General features: G+C 40.8%; 2 protein-coding genes across 2 annotated transcripts; both read left to right on the top strand.

Annotated features, from left to right (window-relative positions):
- Window positions 1-1,601: 1,601 nt before the first annotated feature.
- On the top strand, window positions 1,602-2,762 carry LOC118333183 (homeobox protein HMX3-B). Its single transcript, XM_035668723.1, has 2 exons — window positions 1,602-1,881; window positions 2,170-2,762. The coding sequence occupies exons 1-2, from the start codon at window positions 1,602-1,604 to the stop codon at window positions 2,760-2,762; spliced, it is 873 nt and encodes a 290-aa protein (XP_035524616.1).
- A 1,827-nt stretch (window positions 2,763-4,589) lies between these two features.
- On the top strand, window positions 4,590-9,223 carry bub3 (BUB3 mitotic checkpoint protein). Its single transcript, XM_035658451.1, has 8 exons — window positions 4,590-4,747; window positions 5,634-5,828; window positions 5,928-5,997; window positions 6,131-6,282; window positions 6,895-7,053; window positions 7,233-7,410; window positions 7,640-7,856; window positions 8,953-9,223. The coding sequence occupies exons 2-8, from the start codon at window positions 5,634-5,636 to the stop codon at window positions 8,960-8,962; spliced, it is 981 nt and encodes a 326-aa protein (XP_035514344.1). The 5' UTR covers window positions 4,590-4,747; the 3' UTR covers window positions 8,963-9,223.
- Window positions 9,224-10,746: the final 1,523 nt, after the last annotated feature.

Genomic DNA, 10,746 nt, shown 5'->3' with positions numbered 1-10,746 from the left:
TGGAGCTGGAGAGTGCTCCATAAGCTAAAGGACATGCTGCATGTTTGTAGGTTGAGCAAATTCAATTGATTCGATTAGTTCTCTGCATCTGCTTCAAAATTGGTTTAAATTATGATTCCTAATTGCAACCCATGCTGTGTTTTTTGTACTTTTTTTTTTTTAATTTTTGCTCATGTATACTAACATGTGTAAGCTAAATATTACTTCATAGGTAAACGCAGAAGAAGAACATATGCATCAAAAGCTGTGTACATAAATTATGTGCAAGTCTTTTTTCATCAGACGCCCTTTTTTCCTGTGCATTTGCTTTAAGATTTTCTAAGTGACATGTGCATTATGTCTTATGGTAAAGCGCATTGCAGAGGCCATTTGTTTGATTAAAAAAAATCCAAGATTGACCACCTCTCCCTGAAGTGAAGTCTCAAGCATACATAGTTCCTTCAATCTCTGGAGAAAAGCAGTTAGAAGGCTTACAAATGTAAACTCAATCTCCCTCCTGTTCACTTTGTGTCTTTATCTTCTGCTACTTATCATCCAATCTGATCACACTTGATCATATGAATGTCTCATTACAATGATAATTTGTTGCATCCCAGCACCGGTATTGTTGTAATATGTGACAGAAACAAGACTTGTGTCATCCTCCTGCATTAGATCACCTGCTGCCCCTGTGGGTTTGCAGGCTTTTGTACAAAGCTGATTTGAAAAGCCTTTATCACAATGGTAAGCATTCAATTTGATGCCTGCCTGTAGCACTTCCTGACTAATAAAATTACACTGAAGTGAATGAGCTCCGGTCCAGGAGAAATGCACAGTGCATATTACTTTCCTGTTGCACGCAGGTGGAACAGAGGATATTTGAAATACAACAGATGAATACGAGGTTGATCCTCAGCAGGTCACAGTGTTCAACAAACATCCTCCTCTATAGAAATCTATCCCTCTTGTGCTATAACAAATAAATATAACAAGTCTCCTCATTTTTTATTGTCTTACATGTTTTCGGCGACTTACATTAGTGCGTAAAATGTGCGTAATTCGCGTAATATTCGTGTTAAAGCTGCTTACACCTCCACGCTGAGGTGTGTTAATCCCTGGACCGTTTATTCAATTTACTGACAGGTGATTGCGGCTCGCGCACGCCCCCAAAAACCCTGAGACATTTTCCTCTTTAATCTAATTGGATGATAAGTGGGTGCGTACTGTTGAGCCCGATGGCAAAACGCTTGCGCGGCCTTTCTCTTTGGAGTCTATTCTCGTCACAGCCCCTCACGGTTTCATCTCAAACCCTATTTGCTATTGTACCTGCCCAATAGCAGAGACCGAGCGCGTTTTAACTCGGATCGCATTTTTTATTTCATCATTACAATCCATGCAGAGCAAGTTTGACGCAGTGATCTCTGCTCTCACTCTGATCATCCTCAGGAGCTGGACGCAGCTTCGAGCGACTTGTTTCTGTTTTTCTTCTCCCTCTCTCTCTCTCTTTCTCTCTTTCTCTCTCGTGTGATTTTAACACCACTACTGCAACTACAAACCAAGAAAATCTTTTTTCAGGTGTTTTATCCTTTTTGATGGTGATCCACGTCGGACAGTAAACGGTGATGGCAGACTCTGATGCGCAAGAGACTCGCCAACCCGCAAAAGACTCGCCGTTCTCCATAAAGAACCTGCTGAACATTGACGACAAACCTACAAAGTCGAAAAGCTTCCTCGGCTCATCCAAAGGAGTGTTTGAAGGCAGCTTCTTCTCTCGGCTCGGTGACTTGTCTTTCCCTCGGTTTGAGTTGCCCACACAGAGAATTGGACTATCAGCGCAGTATTTGGAGAGAGCGTCTACCTGGTGGTATCCATACACGCTCGGGACTCATCTGAGGACTGGAGGTAAATATTATTAACTGTAACTCTGCAGATAAAGGAAATGTTGTGTTTGAGTCTGGAAAAGTCGGAATTTAGATTCATTTAACAGGAAATAGCCCACTATTTTATACGAGTAATAGCCTAAATTAAAAGGAATCATCTCCATAAACTCTCTATTAAATATCAGTATTTTAACAAAAGGAAAAACGAATATTCCAACAACAAACTGAATGTCTGGAATGAATTAAAATACAGGCGATTGTCATTGCAGTCACACGTTTAATGGAGTACTCCATATATTTATTTCTGCAGGGTCTGAGAAGGCCAGCCTGAGGGAAGCATCACCGGCACCGGACAGGCGCTCCCCGGATCTCCAAAAAAGTGACCAAGATGCCAAAGAGGAAAGTGCCGACGACGATATCGCGCTGGATGAAAGTGACTCGGAGGAGCCAAAGAAAGAAATAGACCAGGAGGACGACTGGAGGAGAAAAACGGACGAGCTGGACTCCGATAGGAAGCCCTGTCGGAAGAAGAAGACGCGCACGGTGTTTTCCAGGAGTCAGGTCTTCCAGCTGGAGTCCACCTTCGACATAAAGCGCTACCTGAGCAGCTCGGAGAGGGCGGGCCTGGCCGCGTCCCTGCACCTGACGGAGACCCAGGTGAAAATCTGGTTTCAGAACCGGAGGAATAAGTGGAAAAGGCAGCTGGCCGCGGAGCTGGAGGCGGCCAACCTGAGCCATGCGGCGGCGCAGAGGATTGTGCGGGTTCCCATACTTTACCACGAGAACGGAGCCCCAGAAACGGCCGGTGGCCCCGCTGCAAACTCACCGGGAAGCCAGTCACTGCTTGCTTTTCCCCACCACATGTACTATTCGCACCCGGTCCCACTGCTGAGGCCCGTTTAACACTGACTGTGTCATCATGCGCTGTACAAATGTTTTTAAATCAGAGTGACCTTCATTGAAAAAATAATAAAGTTTTGTATATTTTGTAGATTAAACGGACACGGAATACTGTTATATTATTATTATTATTATTATTAAATGTAATTATTCTTTATCCTGCTAAAGCGTCCTTGAGCAAGAGACAAAGTCCCTATTCAGTTGGTGTTAGAGGAGGGACAATCTACAATTATTATTATTATTATTATTATTATTATTGGTGAAATTGTTACATACTCAAAAGTGGGTGAATATATTTTAATGTTTTCAATTTGAAAAAAAAAAGAACTTGTTTTGAACAGGGTTGGCTGTCCATATGTATTTTACAGAGATTTGTGTCAGTGTTTGTAGCAAAATGTGTGGAATTCAATATTTTGATATTTTCCAATATTGTGCAATACTGTTGGCTTCACGTTAGGCGACCAGCCATTGTCACCTATAGTTCACTTTTACAGAAACAATGATCCCTTTTCTCTTTGTAATAGTGAGGACAATCATGTGATCCTTAAAATAAACCCCAAAATAACTGCAGGTGATAGGCAATTGTTTTTATGACGCAATGTTTTGCCGGTAATTTTAAAGCCATGAAAGAGCCAAAAATAGCCTCTGTTTTTGTGTATGTTTTTTTTTCTCTGATATTGTTATTGAAATTCTGTATATTATATGGTCTTACACTCAGTAAAGATTTTGTTGCAAAAATGGATCTCCCCTTAATATAATTGTGATGTAGGCCTACATGGGAAAAGAGTCATTCACTTATGTCATGTTGTAAAGATCTTGATTTTCAAACATTTGTGATGATCAAATTATCTTTTTTTTTTTTATAAAAAAATATATAACGAGGCTTTACGCCACAATGAGGGTCTACAGAGATGATGCTGCCCTCTAAAATAAATCATTTTAACAGTTAGCCTAATTAATGATCATCATCATTTTTAATCTGATGACTTTTTGGAAATGTACAGCATTTGAGAACCCATTATTCTGGGGTTTTATTCTGGAATAGACCACTTTCACTTCGCTACACAGCTATCGTTCTTGCTACATCATTTATGCTTTCTTAAATAACCGATAATTTGCAGACAACTATGGGCTACCTCAAACAACAGATTATGGCCGCAAGTAAAGAGCAAATTCAAGGGATTAAATCGTACAGGAGACGTTCATTTTCACACATTTTAACGACATGATGATATGTTTAAAGGCTGGGTGAGAGGACTGAAATAGATTATGACTTGCAGATTGTTATTCTATTAGAATAGACCCATTTGAGCAAAGTTCTCCTCAAACCACAAAAAAAAAAATAAAAGAATAATATGGCTACGCATGATATGTATTGCATTACAGTAGTCTATAAACCACCGTGGATATCTGTAAGTACTACCCTTGCATACAGAACTAAATCAGCTAGTCGACCTTATGAAAAAAGCCTTTATATATTCCTACTGTTGATTTCTCCTCGTTTGTAGTAGGCTAATCCCACTGCAGACTCATTTAATTTACTTTATATATTTTTTTTACTAAGGGGCATTGTGGTGTATTTTATGGTATTTGTTTTGTATCTATCTTAAATGAAAGAGATGCAATTACCATTGACTGTATAATTGCCAATTACTCATACCGAGAAAATACTTCCTTTCAGCGAAAGAAAGAAAGAGAGAGGGGGGGGCAGTGGGGTGAAGTCCTGTGTCACATGATCTGTACTGAGACAACGGAAACATCCGTCGAGTTTACAGCAACCAATCACATCGCAGGCGGGAGTTTGAACTTTCGTTTCAACCAATCAGCGACCACTGTAGCATCGGCGGCAGCGCTGGCAAGGGAGTTAGCTTCACGCAGCCGCATTGCTTTATAGCATTTTCCGCGTTATATGTTTTTATATTTTATTGTAAACCCAGGCGTAATAGTTAGCTTTGTTAAAGAGAAGAATAAGTCGCCGAGCTGAAGCGGTAAGTAAAGTGAAACGGCGAACAGAAGGGCACCTTTATCTTTAACATTAGCGTTAGACGCTAGCGCTAGCAATGGAAGTGGGCTTGGTGTAATTGCTGGATGTGGCTGAACAAGTCGTGTTTACAGTGTGCTATGGGCGCAATAAGTAATCAGAACATAACAACGGTATTGTTACACCAGCTCCCGCAACAAAACCCGTGTTTGTGTTAGTTAAGTGTTGTGTGGAGCTGACCTTAGTGGCGACTGAGCTCGGCTAACAACAAGAAGTAGCTAGAGCGAGTCGCTTCCTCCACGTTGAATCTGGAGGATTTTATTTTAAGAGACGTTTTTCAGACAGACAAAAGGATATACTACGCGTGGTTTATCTAACTCTAGCTTATTGATTTTAGGAGCCAGACAGGAATAATATTAACTCAGTTAAGTGATCTAATGCTGTAACGTTAGTGCAGTATTTTTTGAAAAATACTAACAGCTCAAAGCAAACCTTTCTAATCACAGATCCAGATGTTACGGTTTTAATGTACCATGGACGTGAAAGTCTTTGAATGTTCACCTTCTTTTAACAGGCAAGGATCCTGAGCTTACCAATTTGTTTTGTCAGCTCATCTGGTTTTGGGTAAAAGTCAGTCAAAAGAATACAAAGGAAGAGAACAATAACACTACCTGTAGGGATTCAGTGTAATGTATTTATAACAGTTATTACCTTCCTGAGGCTTATAAATAGCTTTGACTTTAAGCCATGTCAGACAGGTGCTGATTAAACTTGATGGCACAATATTTGAAGGTGTCTCCGTTGTTGCATCCATCCCTGCGTATTGGTTAGGTCTCATTAAAGTCACGTTGGAGTCTCGATTTCGGACTTTAAGATGTGTTTCTTTTGCGCAGATGACAGGCTCAAACGAGTACAAGCTGAACCAGGGACCAGAGGACAGCATCTCTGCTGTCAAGTTCAGTTCCAGCACAGCCCAGTTCCTGCTGGTCTCCTCCTGGGACTGCACTGTCCGCCTCTATGATGTCGCAAGCAACACCATGCGGATGAAGTACCAGCACACAGCTCCAGTTCTTGACTGTGCCTTTTATGTGGGTCACTGATTTTTTTTAGGTTCCTTCAGGTTTCTTCACTGCAAAGCAAAGCAAAGAATATAGAATACACATATAACATTCCTCTTTTACTTGCAGGACCCAACACATTCTTGGAGTGGAGGGTTAGATGCACAATTAAAAACCCACGATTTGAATACAGACCAAGGTACGTCATAACCCTGCTATGGACTAATAATAGAAAGCAGTGTCATTTCAACCCGTCACACATCTTCCTGACTGTGATTCATTTGCTGTATGTGTTTGTTTATGCTTGTTATGTTAATATCCTCTTTAAACAGATACAATAGTCGGGACACACGATGCCCCCATTCGTTGTGTGGAATACTGTCCAGAGGTTAATGTCATGGTAACGGGTAGCTGGGACAGATCAGTGCGGCTGTGGGACCCAAGGACGCCCTGCAACGCTGGCACCTTCACTCAGCCTGAGAAGGTAAAGCCAAAGAGACGCAGTGTAGAATGATATAGTGTAACAGGTGTCCGTCTCGCAGCAATATCCAAACTACCTACAGCCAGTTAGTTTCTCTGTGCATATTTGTGTCACAGGTTTAATCCCTAAAGCTAAATGAGATGGTATTAAAGTCGCAATGACATGACATTTTGGTAATTTTGATCTATCTCTGAAATTATGTTTAAGAAGGACACAACGTGTTTTGTACGAGTAGGTTTTCACATACAAGCAATTTGCCTTGGTATATTGGTACATCATAATAAACATAGTTTTAGAAAAATATAAATAAGATGAAATAGAGACAATATATATATACATATAAATATAAATATTAAAGGATATAATTTGACCATTATTTAAATAAATACAGGAAGGAGGAGCTGTACAGTGTGCAGGAATGTTTATTATGGCAGTTTCAGGAACACCTACCACTGGTGCACAAAGAGAAATTCTCTTAGTTTACTGTGAAAAATGGCTGTATATTACATTAGTGAATAATTCACATTCATGTGTTTGTCGGTCTCGATTAAGACTTTTGGCATTGCTTAGTGTTGTGTCTCCCCTTTTGTCTCACACTTGTTGTCTTTGTGAAAGGTGTATACGCTCTCTGTGGCTGGAGATAGGCTGATCGTTGGCACAGCTGGAAGACGAGTCCTGGTGTGGGATTTGAGGAACATGGGCTACGTACAGCAAAGAAGAGAGTCCAGTCTCAAGTATCAGACTCGCTGCATTAGAGCTTTCCCCAACAAACAGGTGCACTTTGACTTGGCGCTGACTTTTTATCAATTAAGTGTACACAGTACTGATGAAAGATACAGACGGTATACACGTACAGTAAAAATTGACAGATAATACACCTTAAGCATCGTGTTACCGATTCCTGTGTTAATGTGAAGAAGTTGGATGATTCATATTTTCTGTCTTGGCTTCAGGGCTACGTCTTGAGTTCAATCGAGGGACGTGTAGCTGTGGAGTACCTGGACCCGAGCCTAGAGTTTCAAAAGAAGAAGTACGCCTTCAAGTGCCACAGGCTGAAGGAGGATGGAATTGAGCATGTCTACCCTGTCAATGCCATCTCATTTCACAGCGTTCATAACACCTTTGCCACAGGTATTACTTGCTACTTAGTATTTGACAAAAGCAGATATTTGTTTCTTCCTACATTCAGTTTGTTTCCATAATGGGGCAATTTGTTTTTATAAAGCTCAAAGATATTCCCATGACCTCTAAGCATTGAGCTGCCAAGGTTGCACGAGGAGCACACTGTTACTATAGATTGATATCTCAGCACTCAGCCTAAACCTTTTGATGGTTGACCTTGTGCCTCTCCTTCCACCAGGTGGCTCGGACGGCTTTGTGAACATCTGGGACCCATTCAACAAGAAGCGCCTGTGTCAGTTCCACAGGTACCCGACCAGCATAGCCTCACTGGCCTTCAATAACGACGGCACCTTGCTCGCAATCGCCTCCTCCTACATGCACGAGATGGGAGACATTAACCACCCAGAGGACGCCATCTTCATCCGCCAAGTCACAGATGCCGAGACCAAGCCCAAGTGAGTCTCCCTCACCTCCCGTGTCCTCGGTATATTTGCCACTCGCTGAATCTGTGAGCAGCTGCATTTACAAGGAGCACGTCCAGCTGCAGCATATGCTGATCTGTATCTCTGTCCATCCACTCTTCAATATCCGACAGTTCAAAGATCGACAGATAAAAACTTGACACCCAGTTTGTGTCTATGCTGTTGTGAATCCACTACAATACTGGATTGTACAGTACATTTTGCTACTTTTACTTGTAGTGGAGTGGTTTTAGGTTTTCATTTGAATTGCCTTTAGCCTGACTCGTAGCTGCTAACTTGCTATCTTTCACAGTCTGCTGTAAAAAGTACAATAAGAAGCCAAAGTAATGTTACGTAAACAGGGACTTTTTATTTCTTTTCTGTAGCAGCAAGCACAACACAGAGCCTTTCAGTCACTGTTACAATGAAACCTGAGCTATCTACACACTTGGTGGCTGATTAAAGTAACATAACTACCCCTCTGTTAATGTTACACCACAAATACTCACAATGAGAACTTTCTGAGCCGTCTCTGGTTACAAATGTATTTGCAAGAATGGGAGAAATCTGGCTCTACAGCATGATGACAAAGACTGAGTTTATTTTACTGCGTCACATGTAGTGTTAAATGAAGAGGATAGTTAATTTTACAAGGGGCATTACGGCCTCATCCCGGGGCATCGCGTTTGGCCGTGGTATCATTCCTGCCCCATGAGTCTCATTCACAGGCCGTCAGATACTGCAGCTTCGGTTATAAGAAATGGGGAAACAAAGAAAGGGGCTTGAAGCGAGCCACACAACAGGTTGTGTTTGTGCTCTCTGGTTGACCTGGGAATGACACTCAACTATTAACTTTCTCCAGAATGACTGACCCCACCTGTATACCCAGAAAGCAGTGTTTCCTTTTAATTCTTTGCTTCAGCTTTAAAAGAATAGTTTAGAGTGATTTACCTCACGTTAGTCAATGTATTGATTGTGATAAGGATGGATGATTTTCCTCTGCCACAAATAGCAGTACTGTCTCCATGCATTGGTTCAGTGATTGCTCCTGAGTTGATTGAATCTGTTCTCTCCTATTTTTGGTTTACAGGTCAACCTAAGTCTGCCGTGGAATGGTTCCCTCTGCGTATGAAGCTTTTATCACATTTGGGTTATCTGCTGGCATCCAGTGTACCATACCATATTGTTTCCTGTCATTTCTTTTTTCTATTCCAATACAACAGTTTTTATTTCTTGTAAGTAGTATTTGTGAAAACTTTTCTTCTCTTTTCTGGCTCTTGTTAAATATTTCATTGTTTTGTGGATGTTCTTACAACCAACTATTGTTTTTCTTGACTAAAACTGATTTATATACACCCTGACATTTTCTGCTTGGTCATTTTGGAGTCATCAAACATGAATTGTTGAAGATGGTTTTTGTTCACTCCTCAGATGTACTTGCATTTGAAATGACACTGAAGCTGTCCTTGGATCAGTCTTTTAACACAGATATGAGTGCAGTATAATAAAACTTTATCTAAAATTTTGACCCAACAGCATAAAGTCAGTTCATACTTTTAACTTCTGTCTCGTGTCCTACCTGCGAAAGAAAACCTCAGGAATCCTAGGAATGTGTCGGAGGCTTTTCTCTTGATGATGTGTTGAGGGAAGGCGATGATCCACTCGTCTTGCCGAGGGCTCCACTTGCCCCCAGACAGTGACCTGTGCTGATAGACATCAGAGGTCTGCGGCCTAAACCAGATTCTGCTTTATTGTTGGGGGGGAAATTGGGAGAAAAACCACTAAACTGGGTGACCAGGCGGCAGACTGGGGTGAAAAGGGTTCATACTAAAGAAATAAGACTAATTTCTAGGTTTCTCTCATTTTTAATGATGCATTTTCATTTAAGTACCCTTGGTCGTAAATTCAAGTTCACTATGGCAGAAGAACACTGCAGACCTGAGTGCTATCCACGTTTATGATTTTACTGCGCAATTGTTTTTAACTCCTTCATCCAGATACAGAGGGGAACAAATCTTCTCATTAAAGTTGAATGAAAGAAGACAAAGGATGATAGCAGAGATGTTTTAGTGGGCTAATACTTTTTTCATCATTATCGCTGAATTTATCTGCTTCTCCTTTTCAAGTTGTTACACTGGTGACAGAGTCAGATGCAATGCAGACCTTTTTAATGCAGTATTGAGCATTGTATGAATGGGAATAACAAACAGTGCAGTGCCCTGCAAAAGTCTAAGTGGTGTCTTTTTTTCCCCCAGTTCAGATTTTCAATTGCAACTAATGCAATTTCTGAAGCCCTTCAGCCAAAGCAGCAGAGAAGATATAGATGTCAATTATTCTATTTAAGAGCTCCAATTTTTTCTAATGGCTCTATCTGCTTCTGCGGTATCCTGGAAATGATTAGTTCGGATTGGTTAAATGATGTAACTAATTCCCATGATTGTCGATAATGAGTCCATCTTTGACGTTGGATTATGACTGCAGCTTAATATGAAATGGCATTCATTTTGGGACATAATTACTGGCCATGAAGCAGACGGAGAATGGCTGGGGGTTTGTCGTTGGGGCTACAGCGAATTACCTTGTTTCCTGTCATCTTTGGCTTCCGCTAAATTGGAAAATTTAGTTCTTTGAGTGTACATTAAAAATGTTAAGGTTTTCTTGTCTGTATTTGATAGCTGTTCTATAGGAAAAAGTAATTTAGCAGCCAATTTGTCAGGTGCATTAAAGCAATTAGTTTTTTTTTTGCAACCTTCACACAGTTCGCAAAGACTTACAACTGTAGTCCCTTAAAGGATTTATGATAGTCTGTAATTTAACAAATTGCAGCAGATAAATCTGCATTATCTATCAGTATCTTCCTGCCAGCCTGTCTCCACAGAGCTCG

The sequence above is a fragment of the Morone saxatilis genome, unplaced genomic scaffold, assembly GCF_004916995.1.
Source record: "Morone saxatilis isolate NCDOM2014 unplaced genomic scaffold, NCSU_SB_2.0 Contig1, whole genome shotgun sequence".
Classification (NCBI taxonomy): domain Eukaryota; kingdom Metazoa; phylum Chordata; class Actinopteri; family Moronidae; genus Morone; species Morone saxatilis.
The sequence above is the reverse complement of the archived record's forward strand: the minus strand, read 5'-3'. Positions and strand labels throughout refer to the sequence as shown.

Coding starts and splice junctions, on each gene's coding strand:
- LOC118333183 (XM_035668723.1), top strand. CDS start 1,602: ATGGCAGACTCTGATGCGCAAGAGACTCGCCAACCCGCAAAAGACTCG. Junction 1,882..2,169: donor GACTCATCTGAGGACTGGAG/GTAAATATTATT, acceptor TTATTTCTGCAG/GGTCTGAGAAGGCCAGCCTG.
- bub3 (XM_035658451.1), top strand. CDS start 5,634: ATGACAGGCTCAAACGAGTACAAGCTGAACCAGGGACCAGAGGACAGC. Junction 6,283..6,894: donor CCTTCACTCAGCCTGAGAAG/GTAAAGCCAAAG, acceptor TCTTTGTGAAAG/GTGTATACGCTCTCTGTGGC. Junction 7,054..7,232: donor GAGCTTTCCCCAACAAACAG/GTGCACTTTGAC, acceptor TCTTGGCTTCAG/GGCTACGTCTTGAGTTCAAT.